Source organism: Macaca fascicularis, chromosome 9 (assembly GCF_037993035.2).
Source record: "Macaca fascicularis isolate 582-1 chromosome 9, T2T-MFA8v1.1".
NCBI classification, from domain to species: Eukaryota; Metazoa; Chordata; class Mammalia; order Primates; family Cercopithecidae; genus Macaca; species Macaca fascicularis.
This window is the reverse complement of record NC_088383.1, coordinates 95,767,517-95,788,739: the sequence shown is the minus strand read 5'-3', so window position 1 is coordinate 95,788,739 and position 21,223 is coordinate 95,767,517. Positions and strand designations below refer to the sequence as shown.

The following is a 21,223-nucleotide window of genomic DNA, read 5'->3' as shown; positions in this document are numbered from 1 at the left end:
CAGAGAGACATTGCTAAGCCCTGAATGGCGCTGATATTTTTCAGTCTCCAAGAAGGCCTGTGGGTAGCTTACTTTATTTAAGGTACTGTTTCTTGGTATCTCCTATTCCCTTAGACAAAGTATTATTTGTGGAGACAGAAAAATCTGTATTATTCTTCTTGAATTTCTCTCTCAAAATAGGAGAAAAGTCTGTAAGCGGGAGGTAGGTACAGAAGTATTCCATATTTTATTCCAGGCATGTTTAAATGAATGAGGTCTTTTGCTTTTCAGGTTATTTTCCCTTTCTAAATTGGTTATGAATTTCATTATTAGTGAGAGTACAAGTTTTTCTTTTAGCTTTCCTACAAAACCAAGGAGAACTGAGGGGCACATAAAGTTTGCAATCTCCCACAAATGAGCCTACATATACATTGCTATCTATATTAAACCTATACATTCTATTTTCTGTATAAACTTTGTTAGACAACATGGCTTTAAAAATATTGGACATTTGGAGGGTAATAGAGTATTCTGTACCAATTTTTCATTTAATAAAAAAAGTTTAAATATTTTACTGCTTAAATAAAGAGAAGGAATGAGAGTCAGAAAAATCTCATTTTCCTTAGTTTCACTCATTATAGCTCAACTTACTTTGTTTTTCTAATGTTGGCAGACACAAACATAGAGCCTGGTAGATACATTACATTTTCTATGAATATGTTCTAGCAAAATTCAGAGCATTTTCAAGATATTATTCGAGTAAACTAAAATTTCAAAATCAAATTTGACAATTTAGCAAAACCTATTTGACAATGGTTGCGTGTCAGGTAGGAATATTTACTGCCTAGTTTCTTTCTGTTTTCCAATAAGTATACACAAAATGTTAAGTTATCCTATTAATATTCTCTTTTTAAAAATATTTATCCAAAGTTTCCTTGTAGTCCTATGTTAGAAACTTAGCTTTATCTTTAACAGATGTATTTACAATATATGAAAGTGTATCTACAATATATGAAAGTATATCTACAATATATAAAAGTGCCAAGTTTCTAGTCTAATTTTTAGATACATTTTCATCCCCCTGGGAACTTTTATATGAATGCAAGAAGAGAATAATCATGACTTTATGTGACTATTGAGCACATTGTCCTTTTTTTTTTTTTTTTGGTAAGTTTTTACTTTTAGGAAATCTTAGTGTTGGAGTAGTTCAATGATCATATACTTTATCAAACTTCATAGGTTAAAATGCAATGAAAATTTACCCCAAATAATAACTTGATTGCCCTTTATTCTACAAATGGCACACCTAAGAACATCCCTGTCTATGTGCATTCGAATTGTGGCCCAGTTATCCAAGACAGAATTATAAAACAGTCATTAGAATATAACAAAAATTAATGAAAATGGAAAATTATATTGATGCAATATTTTGCTAATCTATGCAATCAGAAGAATATTTTTTCTTAAAAAAACTTTTAAGTAAAATAAAAAACAATTTCCTGCACAGCTGTTATCAGTATATACTTATAGTTTAATTTCTATTCCACCTTGAAAAAGTTAAGAAACTGTGATTTGGAAACAGGTCCCTTTTTGTTAGATATTTATTTTTGCTTGTTTTGAAGGCAGAGTCTTGCTCTGTCACCCAGGCTGGAGTGCAGCGATGTGAACATGGCTCACTGCAGCCTTGCCCTCTGGGGGCTCCAGCAATCCTCCTGCCTCAGCTTCCCAAGTAGCTGGGACCACAGGCCCACACCACACCTGGCCAATTAAATTTTTTTTTGGAGAGGTAGGCGTCTTTCCATGTTGCTCAGGCTGGTCTTGAACTCCTGGCCTCCAGCAATCCTCCTGCCTTGGCCTCCCAAACTACTGGGGTTATAGGCATGGGCCGCTGTGCCAGGTATTTTTTGAAATCCATATTTTCTTGACATGAGGTAGCTTTTTAGCAGCATTTTGGGTGCTGTTCCCCAAACACAGTGTTGTTTGGCATGATACCAGATTGCAGATATCCTAGTCAACTAGGAGAATTACATGTTGTTGCAGTTGCAGGTGCTGTTACTAATGCAGTAGGCGAGAAGTAAAGCAATTTGAAAAGAGGCAGATTTTTACAGGAAAGAAAATAGATACCCAATCTCATTGCTGATCAATTTCCTCCTACTTAAGCAACATTAAGGGGATTTTATTTATCAATAAGCTATTAATTACCAACATTTACAGAACCAATTCAAATTTACTGGATGTTCCTAAATTATTGTTTTGTTATTATCACCTGGTTAGCTGACTAATTTTAATTTTCTCCGTAAGGAATTAGGAAGCATTCAAATAAGAAATTATAGAAAAATTGGTAGTGATGCAGAAGGTATGAAGGTATTAAATAGGTGCTACTATCTTAAGTCTAAAAATATAAACCTTATGCAGAATTAGCCTTTGGTTCTACCAGCAATTTAAAAAAACCCATTGTCTTAACAGTTTTAAACTTACGGTAGCAGGACTTGCTTTATCTACTTAACTTGGGGAAAATAAAAATAAACATATCCATGGTAGATACATTAACACTTTCTATGAATTTATTTTAATGGAATTCAAAGTATTCCCTAGATATTACTAAAACAAGGTAAAATTTTAGCAAAAAAACCAAACCCACATCTACCTACTTGTAGAAAACTGGCTCCAAAGAGGTAAATGGTGTGATAACTTGAGATGGTGTTCCAGTGGTAATTTTCTCAATATTTTGGTATTATTGTATGTTTAGGTGTTTGCTCTTAATCTTGTAAAAAAGCAATTATGACTTTATCCAGAATGATGATTTTTTTCCCATAAAGAGATTCCTGTATTAACTAATCTTTTCATTTTGATTAAATTTAAAACTTCTTTAAATCAAACCTAATTTGCATTGACAAGACAAAAAACCTTTGCTATTTATTTGCAAAGATTTTAAGGAAAATCAGAACTTTTGCTCCTAGAATTTGGAATGCTTTTTAGACGGAGTAGAAATTTTCCTGCTCCAATGGGCATTTGTTATGTCAATGTAATTACTGTCTTTGAGAATAAAAGCAGATCTGTAGGGGAGTGTAAATTTGGATCTAAGAATTGTTTTAGGACAAGGTTGTTTTACTTTCTCATTTTTAGAGTTAGTTTGAAGCCTACATAAGTTATATTTAAATTCATACTATTTAAGGGACAAATATGATTTGGCTATTTGTCTTAACTTAGATGATTTTTTAATTGCACTTTTTCTACTTAATAAAAGTGAAATAAAAAGGAAAAGAAATTAAGAGATAGAGTATAAATACAAGAATATAGCAATTCCCAAACCTAGGTGCACATTGAAATCACCTAGGGATCATTAAAAAATACTGATGCCAGGCACCCATCCAAAGAAATTCTAGTGTAAATGTTATGAGATATGATATTGGCATTAGCATTTTTAAAAGCTCTCCAGGAGATTCTAATGTACAACCTACTTTGGGGACTACTGTCCTAGAAAATATTAGAAGCTAAATGTAAAATAGAAAGCACAGGGCCTTTCAGAGTTTCAGCTGTAGACTTGGAGGCTTTGTTATCTCATTGGAGTTAGGACAACTGAAATGTTACAAGTACTTCTGATTGTGATTGAAATTTACCTGATTTTGATTAGAATCTTGCCTGCTTTTGGATTACAGAATTCTATTAAGGAGTTGACAAAATTTTCCATGTCTTTGTGTTTATGTTTTCCTTTGTGTTCTGTAAATTTTTGTTTAAGGGCCAAGGGATTTTTTTGTTTGTCTGTTTTTTGAGACGGAGTCTCGCTCTGCCGCCCAGGCTGGAGTGCAGTGGCGCTATCTCCACTCACTGCAATCTCCGCCTCCCGGGTTCACGCCATTCTCCTGCCTCAGCCTCCCGAGTAGCTGGGACTACAGGCACCCGCCACCGCGCCGTGCTAATTTTTGTATTTTTGGTAGAGACGGGTTTCACCGTGTTAACAAGGATGGTCTCGATCTCCTGACCTCGTGATCCGCCCACCTTGGCCTCCCAAAGTGCTGGGATTACAGGCGTGAGCCACCGTGCCCGGCAGCCAAGGGATTTTAAAAAATGAAAATTCTAGTACTGTGTCTTAAACCACTAATGAGACTGATGTAGGAGTAACAGGTATTTGGTGTTGGACTTAGATTATTTATGTTTGAACAAAGCAATCATTTACAAGTATGGCAAGAAAGTAGTGCCTTCCCTTTACCTCAGTTCCGGGTTTTGTGGCGCCGTTGCCCTCCCCCACTTCATCATCAGATGTTCCTGGAGAAGAGGTCCAGGACTCTAGGGTGAATATCGTAAATAACACCCATGCTGATTGTCTGAAACAGTTTCTAATCAGCAATGATTGATGTAAGATTTTTCTGTGGCAGCTTCAAGACAAAAGGACTCAGGTATGGTGAAGCTGCCTGATACTTATTGAAACAAAAAGGAAGGAAAGTTAGAGGATTTCCTGGCAGATTTAAAATAAATGGGTTAGATAATTCAAAGCTAACCCCAAGTTAATATAACTGTCTCTGATTGCTAGTTGGTGGGGTGGATACTGCAACAATATCAAAGAAATGAGAGCAAATCTGCACTTCTCTCTTTAAAATGACTTTTCAGTCAATTTGCTGAAAGGAAGAAGTATCATAAATGATATTCTGTATATCTGATTTACTTTTTTATGATATTAGGTAGGAGAAAAATGAGTCTGAGATGATGAAAATCAATCACTATGAACAAGTCAAAAAATTTTAAATTAGAAAAGGTCATCTCATGTTGGCATGACTATTGGAAAAGGTAGGAGTTCTAGGGAAAAATAGGTGTGGACTAATGAGCTGAATAAACAATGGGGCCTGTATTTGTTTCGACCATATCTACAACATATCATATCTATTTCTAGGAAGTCCCCATGGGCTGCAGGGGACAGGAAGATCCTGATCTGTGACAAATGGACTGGATGGAATTTTCATGCTGAAGAGAAGTTGAACCCACAAAATCTTGGATAGTCTTTCATGAGCTCAGCCCTGCAATCACGCCCCATACAGTGAGCCATGGTGCATGCATTTTGAAAAGCAGCCTCCTCCCTTCCCTTTTCCTCTTTGTGACTTTGTGTATCACAAAAGCAGCTGTGAGCCAGAGGTAAGACTCTGGAGTTTACTTGGCTTCCCTTGATTGTTACTGACTGCCCAGGTCTGCTCCGTCCCTCCCAACTCTTGCCAGCTAAAAGATCTCTCTCCACTCTGGTAGGATTTGTAAACATGCTCCCCAAACACTCAGGAACATTGGAAGAACAATTTTTGGGGCAGTGGCTCTCCAGCTTTCTGTTAAACAAAATGCTCTTTAACATTTGATTTCATTTCAGAATAACGTTCTTACATTCTTCTGATTCTACAGTCGTGAACGCTCTTCACCATTCTACAATTGATATAAGCTATACTGTCTCTGGAAAGGCATTTCTTTAGGAAAGATATTATTTATGATCATTGGGGGACCGAGTTAGAGGTTTTTTTTTTTCTTTTTTTTAATAGAGTTTTGTGTGTCTTATTCTTAAATTTAAAAAAGTATCTTCAGAAGGCGCCATATCCATCCCCTCGAGCAGTCACTGCAAAAGTTGGGTAGACCTCATAGGTTGTATATGCTGCTAAGTCTTGTCCAAGGGTTACCGCTTGCTTGAGCTGGGCAGCAGACACAGGTGCAGTTGCATTAGGGACAGCATATCCTGGAGGAAGAGCCAGAGAAAATTCATGAAAGGAATTCACATTTGCTCCCTTTTGGCTTATTTGTCTTCTTTTAGACATACGAACTTTTAACATATTACTTAAAGCTAAAAGTTAATATGTATGTTTTAAAAAGTGCCCTTAAGGACACAATATGTGGACTCAGTGATTTTCAATCACATTCAAAAAGTCCTAGGACAATGTTCCCAAAAGTGGGATCAACCACCTGTGTCAGAATCACTTCATACTTAAGAGAATTAAAGATGCTTGGGATAGGGCCCAAGAAAGAGAAACTTAACAGGAGGCTGAGTTGATTAAAGCTTGTGATTTATAACTTTTTGAAGGTTTCCAAATTTATAAATGAGAAAAGGTGACTGAGGGGCTGGCCGGGCATGGTATGTGGGGAGGTGGGGCTCTGTGGGACCGGTTCTCCTGCAACCCCACACCTGCCTAAATGAAACATTTAAAACATTTGCCTTTACCCGAGAAGATGTGTAGAGACTGGGAGATCAGTAGGAGAAATACTGTAATGGTTAAGTGTAGTTCTCCATAATACCTTAAAAGCAAATGCCTAACCTGTCCATATTTAGATCTAACTATGAATGGCAGAAGACCTTCGTACCTCCCAAGCCCCTCATCAAGCCTGTGCTTGGTGTATTCAGAGGCCTTGATGCTGGTTCTCCCCCTCAGAGAACCAAAGTATCCAAGAATTAAAAAAAAAATCTATGCGCTTTCATGTTAGCATTGTGTCTAGTGGATGAACATTCACTTTTGAAGAAGAGAGCATGTTAGCTACCATCTAAAGCATTATTTCTCTGCATTGTTTTAGTCTAAAAACCTGAGTATTTCTGAGATGATCCAGAAATTGTAAAAGATAACAAGAGAAAGACAGAAGTGTACTTAAGTACAAATGGACACCTGTTTTTCATTGTTGTTTTAAACCTCATTTGGTTTATGTGCGGTAGAAGCCTGCCCAACCCCAGACACATTGATTTTTTTCTGGTGGCTTCTCAGAAAGTGGTGGCAGGAAGCTGGTTGGATTATTTTGAACAAAAATTGAATCCATTCTTGGCGCATTCACTTTGGTCAGTAATGCTGATTAATGCACTAGAGAAGTTTGGTCCATTTTCCAAGGATAGGAGACATGTGTTAACAGTTACTTTCATAATTTTGGAAACAGTATTTCTAAACTAAGTGAGTAATATAATTGTGTGAGCGTGTGCACACATGCATGCATGTGTTCGTGGCACAGATTTTACCTTTAGGGATTTTGAATTTTGTTTTTCAACTTGGTCAATTTGTTAAGTGCCAGGGTGTTTGGGTTTCAAACCGATTCTTCCCTTGGAGCCTATTATTCTTTGCTTGACTCCACAGCAAAGTTATAAGAGAGGCTCTCAGATTCTTAGGCATTCCCCAGACAACACTCATACCCCAAATATTTTTAACTTTTCACAGAAGCCAATAGAAGTGAGAATAAGATAAAACATTCTTGGGTAAAAGCAAATCCTTTCCAACGTGAAAGCAAACTTTGAAATTCTTCTGACAGTGGCTCATTAGTTTAATAGTACATTTGTTAGATGTCTTTGGGGTGCAGCTTTCTGCAAGACAGGGGCTCAACTTTCTCTAAGAACTGAGAAGCCCTAGCAGGCGTCCTGAGTACATGGACATGTAAACACCCTGTTATGTGGAAAGCAAGCACCGGCTGCTGGCCCCGCACTGCCCAGGAAGGACCTTGCCCTCTGCAGTGTCAGCTATTACCTTGGTAACCTCCGAGGGACTCACCACAGAGCGTCTCCATGTTCTTACAGAGAAATAAAGCCAGAATTGAGGTCACTTTCAGATGTGAAACATCATTAATATTAGCCTCACTGACCAGAATGGAGGATATATTCACAACTTTTGAGAAAACAAAACAAAACAAAATGCTGAGAATGAGCCCCAGGTGCAGTGGGTGTGAGGAAAATATAAAATTTCTCACACCTACACATGACCAGTATATGAATTAATTAATCGATAAGAATGTCATGTTTCTAGGTATACTTAGAGCTCTAATTTGGACTTATGTGGAACATGCTGACACAATGACAAATCAAAATGATAGATTTCTTCAATAGAAATAATCTTTTACTAAAAAAAAAAAAAAAAAGGATAAAATTTTCATCTGAGAAAAAATTTTCTAAACAACTTTCTTCGTGGTCCCCTTCAGTCTCTAAAGGATTCATTTTTAATTGTTACCATTTGTTGTGGGTACATAATAAATGGGGACAAATCTTTTAACATGTGACCTCTGAACGCATTGTTGATCCACAGATAGGCTTTGCTTTAAGCAATCAGCATATGCCCCAGACCAAAATTATAGAACAAATAAGTTGAGTCCTGATTATTCACATATTGAAAGGCTCTCTGTCTGTCTCTCACTCTCACACACACAATTTTTGACTTTAAAAAATCTCTTTTGGAATCAAATTAATAAAAGTAGATTGAAGATTGGAGAGGGAGAAAAAAATTGCTGAAAAGCTAATTGCCATTGGCCAAATTACTTAATCTTTTCATACATGGGCTCTTCATTTGTGTACTGGACTTGCTGATGGAACCTAACTCTTGGTGGTATCATGAGCGTTACTAAGATATTATAATGCTTCCTGACCATTTAGGTGAGTGCCTAGCACACAGTAAGAGCTCCAGTAAACATCATATATCTACAGGTAGTTTCAAACTCTCTTACTAAAAGTAAAAACCAAAACAAACCAGACTCAGAGAGACTGACTCATTCAAGATCACACAGCAGTTTAAAGCTGAGCCGAGACCAGAACCCATTCTGTTGCCCAGCTTGATTTTCTTGCCTTGTGTTTTAATGAGTCACTCGTTTGGGAAACTCTTTTTGGTCCCCAGGTGGTGCAAGTCAGATTGCCGTAAGTGGGGTACACAAACATTTCTATGATTCAGTGGTACCAAAAAAGGGTTTCCCAAATACTCTCTGCAGGGCGCCATTTCTGGCACAATTTTCCCATACCTGGGAAAGCAGTAGCAGCAGTAGCCATGGTGCCAGCATCGCCTCCATCAGTGGGGATGCCCAGGGTCTGCAGGGTGTATTCGGCTGCGTACGTCTTTGCTTCATCCACATAGGCACTCAGCTTCGGAGGTGTGAAAGGGTGGCTGGAAAGCAAGTCAGTCAGGGTAGGCATTTTTAAACTGGTACAACTGAGTCAGGTGAAAACCTAAGGCACTATCAGTTTTGTAAAATGACTGGATGGTGGTTTTTTGAGTGGGTGTTTTACATTCTGTTTGCTATTAAAGCTTCTAAATATAGGTTGCATGTAGGAATATTTACAAATTGATCTAGAACATCAGTGGTTTATGACATTCCTGGGACATACAAATAATTCACTACATGCCTTTTCTAAAGCACAAGTGAAACAAATTGTTTCTAAAAGATATAGAAATGCAGGCTCATGGTAAAATTCAGGAGGTGATATCCGCTAACAGAGAGGTCATATATTTGGTCCCAAATTAAATGATGGGCCATTGTCTTATTATGTATAAAAATGGTAATTTCATATGCTTCAACTTAAACATTGCACAGATGAAATAATGGGCTATAGCTTTGTTTGTTTGAAATGGAGTCTCACTCTATTGCCCAGGTTGGAGTGCAGTGGCATGATCTCAGCAACCTCCACCTCCCAGGTTCAAGTGATTATCCTGTCTCAGCCTCCCTAATAACTATGACTACAGGCGCCTGCCACCACACCCGGCTAATTTTTGTATTTTTAGTAGAGATGGGGTTTCACCATGTTGGCCAGGCTGGTCTCAAACTCCTGACCTCAAGTGATCTACCTGCCTCAGCCTCCCAAAGTGCTGGGATTATAGGCATGAGCCACTGCGCCCAGCCAAGAATGGGCTATAGTTTTTATTTCTATTACATTTTACACTACTGACTGTTTTCCAATGGTTGGTGATACTACACAACCTTCATTGTGTATATGAAATTTGGGGGCCTTTATATGCCAGCTTCATGGCTGGCACATCCCAACTATACATTTCAATGCTTACATTTAATGACAAATGAGTAGGTAGTAGACCTCAGTATCTTGTTTAGATGGTGATTAAGTGCATTTAATTTACAAGCGTATCCTGCTCTAAAATGGTAAGGAATTTGGAGAAGTTACGCACATTGCAGGATTCTGGCTGGCTAGGGCAGGAATGGTTATTTTGTATAAGAATAGTTGTCTTTGGTCTTGTCCAATGGCAGAGTGCAGCTGGTACACTGGCTGTCCCCAGTTATTTTTCTGGCAAATCTCTTCTAATATCTACAAGAATAAAAAAAGTTATTTTCCCCTCAAATGACACATTCACATTATATCCCAAGTTTTCAGATTTTTAAACTCTAATTTTCAGAGTTCAAGCTAATATCAGAAGATATAAAATGCCACATGGTTTAATGACTCATAAAATTTAAGATGAACTCAATTTGAACTCCATTTAAAATGTTAGGTCTATTAGTTCATAAAATCACTTTCACACCATTTACTGTAATATATTTTTAGTTTAGTCCATTAGCTGTAACTTTTTACCAAAAGCTTAATTTTATGATTTGTTTGGAATATTTGTTTTTGTAAAAACTCTTGCTCCAACACTGTGTGCATAGATTTGTATAGATTTACTCATTATTACCCTCAGTCTCTGTGTTTATAATCGTTTAGAGATGATAACCTAAGAATATATTTTTATTTCATGTCATTTGCCATAGGGTTTTAATCTCACAATTTCATAAAAATAGAATTAAAAAGTTTAATGGATTGGTATTTACTGAGCATTCCTAGACGGGTGTTGACAGTTGTAATGTTTTTATTTGTTTGGTAAGACACTATTTCTGGCTTTTTTTTTTCTTTTGCTTAATGACAATATGCTTTTTAGCATCCTCCTGCACGTTGTTTTCTTCTGTAATTACTCCAAACTGAATATTTTCTAAAGATTCATAGTTTCTTTATTCTGAAGCAATTTTTGGTTGTCCAGAGGTCCTGACGCTCTCGTTAGTCAGCAGATTCAGTAGACTGTGGAAAGCAGGGCATAAGGCTGAGAAAATAACTCTGGAAGACAGAACAGTGCCTCAGGATGTGTCTCTGGGGTTTCTTACCTCATTTATGCTAACTAACCCAGCTGCAATAGCATGATATTTTCCAGTTTATTAATTTGTAGATTGTTCCTATTTTCTCTATTGACATTTTCTTTTTAATACTCTTGTTGTGTAGGATCTCTTGTCATCCTCAGAGCATTCTCTACAGTTCTTGGGCAATACTAATGGAGCTTTTGCTGGTAGATATGATGCCTGCCTGTTTATGCCAGGTGAGCAAACCCGGGTGGAAGGAACACCAGCTCTCACTGCTGACTTTGCAGGGCAGTATTTGTCTCTGCTTCTGGCTGGAAGTTCATAACTCTACTTTGGGGTTGTTTAGGCCCCATCTATATTGGTTGGTGGTGGCATGGTGTTCATTTCTAAGCCATAGTTGTAGAAGGTCAGAGAACAATATTATTAATTTGTCTTTTGTATAAGGATAGTTGTCTTTGGTCTTGTCCAATAGCAGAGTGCAGCGGGTACACTGGCTGTCCCGTTATTTTTCTGGGGACAGAGACACTTTTATTAATTGATAGAGATTATTACTGACATATTAATATAAGACATGATGAATTTCTAACTTGAGTTTGATGTGAAACGAAGAGATCTCTTTTCATACTATCACAGCTATCAGAACTGCTATTATACAGAATTTGTGTCTATTATTTTTTATTTTCTTAAAAGATTTCTAAGGATTCCAGTACTTTAATCAGGTTCTTGGTTTTGGGTTTTAACCCAAGAGAAACTGGGTGACTGGCTTTTATATTTTCTGAACAAACTTCATCATATCACTTCCAGATTTCATTATGGTTATATGTTTATGTGTCAGTTTTTTTCCCGCTGGATTGCCATCTAATTTTTAGTGGTAAGGATTTCTTTATATTCACTTCTGCATCTCCAGCACCTAGTGCACTACATGGTGCATAAGAGAAGTTTACTAAATCTTTTGTGAACAAACAAATGATTGCTGTTTAGCACTCTGGTAGGCTTTCTTTTTTTTTTTAATTCCCTGGGTGGGGCTAGCAGAAACCTTAGATAAGCTAATTTGTGCATAAAAGAAAGTCAGAAATCCCATTGAAAAATTACCCCAGATGAGCTTTTAGAAAACCAAGTTTTCTTCTGGATTGAAATTATAAGGGCTACTTCCATAAATGTGGGGCTATAAGCCCACCTTTGTCATGGGAATAGGGAAGTTTCCTTTAAGACACACAAACTGTAACTGATTATTCAGCCAAAATATATTTCAGAGAGATCAGCACCTATCACACTCCCACAGGGAACAGTCTCAGGGTTAGCATAGACCCTGTTTTGTTTTATTTTTAACCCTGGGAGTCAGTTTCCATATTGAAACTTGTATAACTTTTAATTTTCCAATAATAAAAAACACAGGTTAATGTTGAAGTATGGAAACTTAGAACTCTTAAATGCACACCAAAAAACCCCTCTCTGTAATGCCACTGCCGCAATATAACTATGGAGGAAGAGTTAATTTGGTATGACTGACGACATCTCCTAGTTAGTAATTCACCTAGATATCATGGTGGAGTTTTCTCTTAGATACAGTATTTCCAAGAGAAGATGTCCTAAATGGTCTTTTCAGGGCTCTGCCATAATGCCCTTCATTTGCCAACCAACCTGGCTCACATACAATAGGCATTTATTCTGAGATGGGGTCTTTGCCTCATTTTATTTTCATTTAGGGTATGGGTTGATAATTCTTAATAGCTCTCAGATTCTTTGCATTTCAGTGGAATATTGTTCAAGGTGTTAAGCTTTAAGATTTTTTTAAAAAGAGAAAGGACCTATAATAGAATAACGGCACCTGATGCCCAGCATTCCCTCAAAGGGTGTGACATTGATTGAATGCTTTATATATTAAAAGAAAAAAAAAACCCATAGCTTGAGTAGGGATCAAGTCAAATCATTTGGTAAAAGTGAATGATGCTCATTGGCACAACTTAAAGAAACTATTTCTGGAATAACATTACCTACCTGGGGAGCGAGTTTAATTCCTTGGGGTTTTAACGTGACAGGATTCATTGGCGTGAGCTCCATCCCAGGTAAAATGTCGTAGAGTTTGTCTTCTCTTTTGTCTCCTTTGGCCTGGTATCCTCGACCCAGGCCTGTGTATGCCAAATAGCCACGGCCGCCCAGTCCTCTCACTCCCGCAGCCCCTACAGGTACATTCATGTAAATTTCTAGGAATGTAAGAAGGCATTAAACTGAATCAAACCACCAGAAAATCACCCTGAATCTTACTGTAATGGAAAAGTTAGCCCAATTCACGTTGATTATTGCCCTGAAGATGGGTGGGAAACTCTAGGATTCTAATGTAATGAAACTCAACATAAGGTAAGGTTTAAGATAGATGTCTTTCTCTTTTTTGAAAAACTACCTTCAGAAGAAAGCCATGCCACTGATAAGTACAATACTGTTGATAAGTACATAAGCAACTTAAAAATGTTGGGAGAGAAATTTTGCAATTTTTGTCTTTAGGTTACCTTTTCTTGATATTTTCTTGATATTTTCTAATATAGACTAATAAAGACTGGGAATGTATTTATTACAACATTCCAACATAATGCAACCACTTGTTTTGAAATCAGTCTTGCATAGAGACTGTCGCTGATCAGTATATTAGAAATAAATTCTGGCATCTCTAATTATCCCACCTCCAGTGACTTATTGGAAAACAAGCATTTAGAAAGCATGCTTTTAGGTTCACCATCCTCTCTCTGATGTTCCGTCAATGTGAGGCTTAAGTTTCCATTGAGTTTCATGCATAGATTCCTTTTGATTTTTGTTTTGCCATGTTGCTACTTTGATTTTATGTTGGTGGCATAGAGATACAAAATTAAATTGATTACCCTTCATCCATGAATATCATTCATTGATTCCTTTCTTGTTATAAGATAGGCATTTTTTTCCATTATAGTGGAGTTTGTTTTTTTCTACATCATAACTGGTTGACAATTTGTATTTAATGTATGGATTGGTTAATGATGTGATTTTTCATTATAAATGCATAATGTTACAATGATATAATTTATTGTCACATAGACAAGTTATCCTAAAGGAAATCCTGATTATTTAATTTGCATTAAAATTTTGGGGCAAGTAATTATGAGTATGAAACTTTTAAGGCCGTTGAAGACTAGAGCTCCTAGCATGATCAATTCAGTTATACTGAAAAATAGTAAAACATAGTAAGATAATTGTTTCCACAGTAATCTAGATTTGCCTCTTTGCTTCTAAGTCAAACCCAAGAATAGACCTAAATACACAGTTTATTTATCAAATTGCCCAGATTCATGTCGTATTTAGAGGACAGAACTGGGATTCAGTTAGCATTAGCCATATCCTAGAAAAACTAATCTGAAGGAGCCAAAAAGGCAGGGATAAGCTAGTTTCTTGGAAATAAAATAAAGGCTTTCTTTATCTTCTAGTTTCCTTGAAGAAATGGAGCTTGGAAAACTACTCAAACATTTAGAATTCTTACAGGATTCAAATGTGAAATGTTTATTGTTTTATTAGCAGTCTGAGGGTTTTTTCTATTTGGTGTTTATTTAGTTCTCCATGTACTAAAGAAATACAGTAATTTCCTTAAAAATTTGGTTTTTAAGAAAGTATAACACATATTTCTTGGAGGACGTCAGATGAGAACCTCTCGTGTGTCTGTTAGATTATATTTATAATAATTTGTGATTTGTATATTAAGACAATGCCACTGAGTCACCATCAAATACACACATGCCTTGAAAGGGTTTTGCTATTTGAGGTAATTGGTTTCCACTGGACTATACTAGTCTATTCCAGAAGTGTTGTAATGAGCCACAGATGACTGCACAATGGTGGACAAGTGATACAAAAGAAGCTAACAGCTAACAGAACTAGGTTTTAGTTTGTGCAAATTTTATGGACCCATGTAAAGTTTGAATCTGTGCACTAGGCTCATTTGCACAATGTTCTGACCATGTTTTTTCAATAACCAGTTGTAATGTGAAAAAAGACTCCTATCAAAGGAATACTATTGATATAATACTTGATTTTTAATAAAAAAATTTTCAGTGCTTTTCTCCCAGTGGACCCATCCAATGTATCTAAGGCTACTGCAATTCGAGTCATTTGAAATCGTGGGATTACCCTAAAGCAAGATCTGACTGGAGTTACCTCTAATAGAAGGGGCTCGGATAATGGCTCTGTTGCTGAGGTGTCCTTTGGTGGCTGGGAAATGAAGACTGGGAATTGCTGCATAAGCCTGAGGGGCATAGAAGACAGGAGCTCCAAGGTAGGTTGTGGTGGGATCATAAACTTGGCCCAAAGAGTAGGTATACTCTCCTTGCAGCATGGTGCCCCTTCCACCTGTGCCTCGGGTGTACCTAACATAACTGTCCTTGTCCACTGGTTTTGCTAGGGTGACTTCAATGGGGGAACCGTCCAGCACCTGTTGTAGAGAGCAAAGAAAAATCAACATGAGATGATACAAAGATAACCAAGTGTGGCTGAGCCCTAATAACATGATTCCTTCTAAGTGTTAGACTACTTGCTGTAGGTTTATTGATTGTATCTTGTCATTTTATAGGTTTGTGTTTGTATGCCAGTTGAATTTTTTATGACCCATTTTGTTGGTAAGATGCATAAGATGCCAACAGGTTTGACAGTGACATATTGGCCGGTGTCCATTGACATATTCATTATAAATTTATAATCTGGTTACAGTCACTGAGACAGAAACTTATGTAATATTTTCATTAGGTCATATATGTGTTTTAAATTACATATCTATATAATTATATAACTACAATAAAATTTAGTTTTGTTATGGATGGTATAAAATCTCCATTACCTAGCACAATAAGATGAAGGTGAAAGGAAACCAATAACGAAATCTTATCAATTATTAGCATTTAGCATGGGCAGCCAAATCAGGCCCATCCAGCTGATAGCCTACTAACTGCCTTGCTCCTTAAATCAGCCGCACAAGTAAATTTTCACAGGAGAAGAAAGGCATACTGTGGCTCTACCAAAGGAAGAGGAATCTGGGAGGCTGTTGCATTGCCTGCCACAGGTTCTTCCTTGTGAAGCCACCTTTTGATCTGCTGAACAGTTGGGAACTAATAAACAGGGATGACAGTGGTCAGGAGTAGTTGGGAGTGAGAGTAGTATTGAGGCTCTCAGATCATGCACCGCTTAAAACTTGTCCTCAAAAATTATTGCCACAAATTTTGAGATTGTGAACAGCTCCAGATGTCGAAGATAATGAATGTATGTAGATCTACATGTGCTACTAACTTCTATGTATTGCTTACCTACACAAGAAACAAACATGGCTCTCAACAAATTCTTGATAGATTGATGTATTTATTATCAAAGGAACAAAGTATTGTCAGAAAGCATTTGTGGCTTTTTTTTTGAATAAGAATGTGATGATCCTCTGTTTTATATACAGAAGACTTTTATTTAAAGTGTTTCCACAGAAATTCACATTCACAGCAGCTGAGTGTGCACCCTTACCCTCTGATTTCAACCGTGACTCAGTGGTTCCTGGATTATCGAAGTCTGCTGGACAAAGCTTGTGCTTCATGGTCATCCTGACCATTTTGTTCAGCCTGTGGGTCGGTTTGTCTCCAGTATTATGTATTTACCTTACTTTTTAGTAGCAGGAGCCAGTGTCAAATAAGTTAGATGGAATACTCTGATAGAATCCAGCTGATATTCAACAATCTTATATTGATGTTGATGTAATTAGAAAAAATAGAACTGGCATACTGAAAATAGGGGAGGACCTGGGGTATAAGATTATTTATATCTTCAGTCTGATCTTGAGGAAGATGAGAGACTCAAATAGGTCTCTGCTTATAGGCACTTCCATATCAAGATACATTTTGCATGGAATGATTCTTTGCTGCAAATTCAGATTTCTTGTAATAAATTTTGTTCTGCCTTCCTCTGTCCCATCCAAAAGCATTTTAAACTCAATATTGTATTTTAGTTATTTAGTTTAGATATTTCAAGAGCTAGGACAACATCTTATTAATCAGTATAACCCAAGCTTAGTAAAATTTCTTTCACTTCACAGACTTGGAATAAATGAATAATCATTCTGAAGCTCAATTCATTATTTTTCTCTCTGAATAGGCTTCCCTTCCTGAATTTCATAACAACCTCCCATATTGGAAGCTTATAATGTCTTCTCCTTCTTTTTCACCCCTATCTCCAATCAGTTCCTGGGTCCTTTGAATTTACCCCTACTGTTCTGTACATGGTTGTCTCCTGCATTCCATTCCTACCTAAGTTCAAGACCTTATTTTGTCCCATTTGGGTGACTATAATAGCTTTATAACTAGTTTCTATGACATGTTTCTCTCACCTGTATTAAAAAGGCAATTCTTACTAGGTTAATTTTCCTAAATTGTAAATGTGATAATTACTGCACAAAAAAATTCAAGATCTCACCTCATCTAATAAATTAAATATAAATTTCTATATATATGCTCAAAAACCATAGTTCCTAGGAAAACTTACTTTAGATTTTTCCATACCGTATTATAGTCAAGTATAATATTAAATATATATTTAACTAAATAATATGTGTAAATATTACTATAAAAATATCTAGCTGCAAAAATTGGGAATAATTTGAATATGTTTCCATTGTAATTATTCCAATGTAATTATTGGCATTTAATTTGTGATGGCTGTTCCTTCCCAGCAATCATCGTGTATACTCAGGAATGTTTCCATATAGAGAAAATCGAACTTATAGATTGTTTTCCAAGTAATAACACTTTATGATATTAAATGTGATAATCAATGAAGATGAAATAATGCTTTTCTTTATAGACATGTATTTAACTATGCATTAGTTTTTGCTTTGCAGTTGTCTTTTTTGTATTTCAGAGTGAATACATTCTCCACCCCACCCTCCAGCACTCAAATATTTTTGAGTTTGAGCGGGCCCTTGAGGAGCCAATATGCAAGAGGCTTCACAGCGTCTGAAGGGTCTAGGCTAAGAGATCCTCCCTTTGCCATCTGGATCCACTCCCTATGGAATTCACCACCTACCAGCTCCAGCCTGCTCTCTGCTCTGGGAGACTATTCTACATGGGGTCCTCTTTAGCCTTCTAGATTGTGATTGGATTTAGCCAATGGGGAATGCTGGTAGGAGGTTGGAGAAAGAGACAACAGTGAATTTGGGGCACTTATTCTGCTGGATCCCTCTTTGAAAGGTCACCTTGGGCTGACTGTGTCCTTTGACCAAAATCACTACTTTTTTCTGTTCTCTTTTCTTTTTTTCCTTAATGATGGGGTTGCACTCTGTTGTCCAGGCTGAAATGCAATGGCACAATCATAGATCACTGCAGTCTCAGCCTTCTGGGATCAAGAGATCCTCCCACCTCAGCCTCTGGAGTAGCTGGGACTACTATAGTAGTCCATGCCACCATGCTTGGCTAATTTTTTGTAGAGATGAGGTCTTGCCATCTTGTCCAGGCTGGTCTCGGAGTCCTGGGCTCAAGCAATCCTTCCACCTCAGCCTCCCAAAGTGCTGAGATTACAGGTGTGAGCCACTGCACCCAGCTACTTCTTGCAAAGAGATCTGCTCTACACAATTCTCTCCGCTTTCAGGATTTCTATTAATTCTCCAGCCCCTTGTACCTTTGACTCCAGAATGCTGTGAGCCCCAAATTCTGACACTCTTTTTTTTATTTCCCTAGCCCCAACTCACACTTTTGTAATTAATTCCTTTGCTATTTGTTTTCTTTTGGGACCCTGGCTGATGCCAGATCCGATAGGTAAAACAGTCCCATGTGCATTATGTTCCAACCAAGTTACTCCACATTTTCCTGTTCTCCAATCTTGTCTTGCTCTTCTCAAATTCTGTGCCTCTGTCTAAGACTGCCTGTCTTTCCATATTTTGATTTTTGAAATTATACCCAATTTTCATGGCTTCTTTGAAATATTATCTTCTCATATCCATGAAGATGTTTTATTCTTTATGGCCCACTTCTTCCTTCGAACTTGCTCACCACGTTGATCTCTTTTTATGATATTTACTTGACTGTACTTTGCACGTGTTTGTGTAGTTGTCTTATTCCTCCAACCAACTTTTAACTGTTTGTCAAACATCTTTGATTCTTTTTGTATCCTAGCATGATAAGTGGTCTATAGAAGGTTTTAAATGTTTATTGGCTTGATACATAAATATTATATTGGTTTCTGTATACAACTCAGTAGTGAGGATATAGAAGCTTCCCCAGCCCCGACTCTTGGCAAGGTGAGAGACTCTAAGCTTTCCAAGTGGAAGATCAAACTATGAAGGCAGAATAACAGCTATCTTGACATGTTTTTAATTCATCAGCTTCTAAAATACTGCAATAAAATGATGATAATCTCTTTGAAGTAATGAGAGAAAACTGGAATTGTGAAAAACACCTTGAAATAATCTACTTCAATCTCCTCTTTCCATGGAAATTGAGTTTCAGTGCCTTGTCCAAATTAGAAAAAAAATAGAGCTAAAGTTGGATATATTAGGTACATCTCCAATTTCCATTGTATTTTCCATCATTTCTCTTTAGTACATCTTAAATGGACTGAGGCAGCCATGTCAGAGAAGGCTGGAGTGAGACAGACTCGCAGGACTGTGCTTTTGAATGTAATGTCCGCACCAAACTTGGATGGAATCTGCATATTTTTTTCTTTGTTCTACCTTACCTTGCCATTTAAAGCTTTCATAGCCTCAACTGCATCTTCTCGGTTACTGAAGTGCACAAAAGCATAGTCTCGAATTTTCTTCACCCTCTCCACAGCACCTGTAAAATAGAGTGAAAGTTGCCCCATTAACAAACTTAAGAGAGGCCTGAAAGTGATATATTTTAGCAACTAGCTGCAAAGAGTATTGGATTTTTTCATGGATATCTCATATTTAAGAAAGGATCTCATCAAGAACATTCAACTGAAGATTTTTTTTTGCAGTTTTAAAAATAAAATTTATATTCTGACTTATTATAATTTGTTATGGATTTGTGTTTTCCACTTCCTAGATTATAAGGTCTCTAAGGGTAGGAATTCCATCTTCCTTTGCATCTTATGTAATGTAAAAGATAGTACCTTTTGCATGGCAAAATATTTGTTGAGTTGAACTCAATTATTGATCATTTTACAAACGTATATTTGGGTGATTACTTTTTTAAGTTTTATGCTTTTCATCCCAGCAAAATGTCTTTATCTCTTTTGTCTTATATAATTAACTTTAATTTACTTTTTAAAACTTAAATATTAGGTAACTACAGTTCTGATAAGGTAACTGAGATTTAGAGTCCACACAGAGAGGAACTACAACTGTATTCCCTATATCCTTATCCATTAATCTTTAAATAGAAAAGCAAAAAGAAGAAAAAGAAAGTTGTTTCCACAAGAACATCTGGGAACCAAGATAAGTTGCCTGCCTTGCTGTCATGATAGCTAAAGACTGGAAACAAAGTAAATATCTACTATTCTACTTTGAGGAATGTCTCATACAGAAACACTCACACACATGTACAAGAATCATGCATAAGAATATCAATTACACTACTGTTGAAAGAGCAAAAATAAAACAATTTAATGTCTATTTTCATGAGTGATTAAATCTGCTACATTTATACCAACACCAAGGAGTCTATACAGAAAATAGACCTGTATGTGATTACATGCAAAGATTAAAGACGTATACATATATTTTTTTCAGACAGAGTTTGCTCTTGTTGCCCAGGCTAGAGTGCAATGGCGCGATCTCAGCTCACTGCAACCTCCGCCACCCTGGTTCAAGCGATTCTTCTGCCTCAGTCTCCTGAGTAGCTGGGATTACAGGCATGTGCCACCATGTGCCTGGCTAATTTTGTATTTTTAGTAGAGAAGGAGTTTCACCACGTTGATCAGGCTGGTCTCGGACTCCGGACCTCAGGTAATCTGCCCACCTCGGCCTCCCAAAGTATTGGGATTACAGGCATGAGCCACTATGCCTGGCCCAAGATCTACTGTTAAGTTTTAAAAAGTTATAAAATAGTAAGTACAATATTATAGCATTTGTGTTTTTAATAATCCAAAACTGTATATATATATGCACAAAATTTAAATACACTTATACAGAAAGCAAACTGAAAAGATAGAGACCAAACTCTTAACAGGGGTTACTTCAGGAATGGGGAGAAAAGTTGGGAAGAATGAGGGGGATTTTCATATTGTAATTGATATATTTGGCATTTTACAAATATTTGCAAAATTTATTTATGTTATTTGTGTAGAAAACCCAAACAAACCATCTATTTTTATGTAAAGGAACTGCTGAACATGATAGCAACATATAAAAATGAAAAAGATAGTTGTACCGAGATAGTTGGATGTTGTATTTTTAAAATGTTATTGCTTACTCAATTTTAAAAATAGA

At 36.8% G+C, this 21,223-nt stretch overlaps 1 protein-coding gene across 3 annotated transcripts in view; it reads right to left on the bottom strand.

Annotated features, from left to right (window-relative positions):
- Nucleotides 1-1,129: 1,129 nt before the first annotated feature.
- A1CF (APOBEC1 complementation factor) overlaps nt 1,130-21,223 on the bottom strand; it is an 81,752-nt gene continuing 61,658 nt past the window's right edge. For 2 of the 3 annotated variants that reach the window (XM_005565852.5, XM_074000794.1), the window contains 6 exons: nt 19,510-19,607; nt 14,968-15,241; nt 12,790-12,971; nt 9,855-9,991; nt 8,698-8,840; nt 1,130-5,686 (listed from right to left, as the gene is read on the bottom strand). In XM_005565852.5, coding sequence (XP_005565909.1) covers nt 5,535-5,686; nt 8,698-8,840; nt 9,855-9,991; nt 12,790-12,971; nt 14,968-15,241; nt 19,510-19,607 — 986 coding nt within the window. In that variant the 3' untranslated portion in view covers nt 1,130-5,534. Of the gene's footprint in view, nt 5,687-8,697; nt 8,841-9,854; nt 9,992-12,789; nt 12,996-14,967; nt 15,242-19,509; nt 19,608-21,223 lie in introns of all 3 variants that reach the window. The other variant, XM_005565851.5, reaches the window with a different exon arrangement.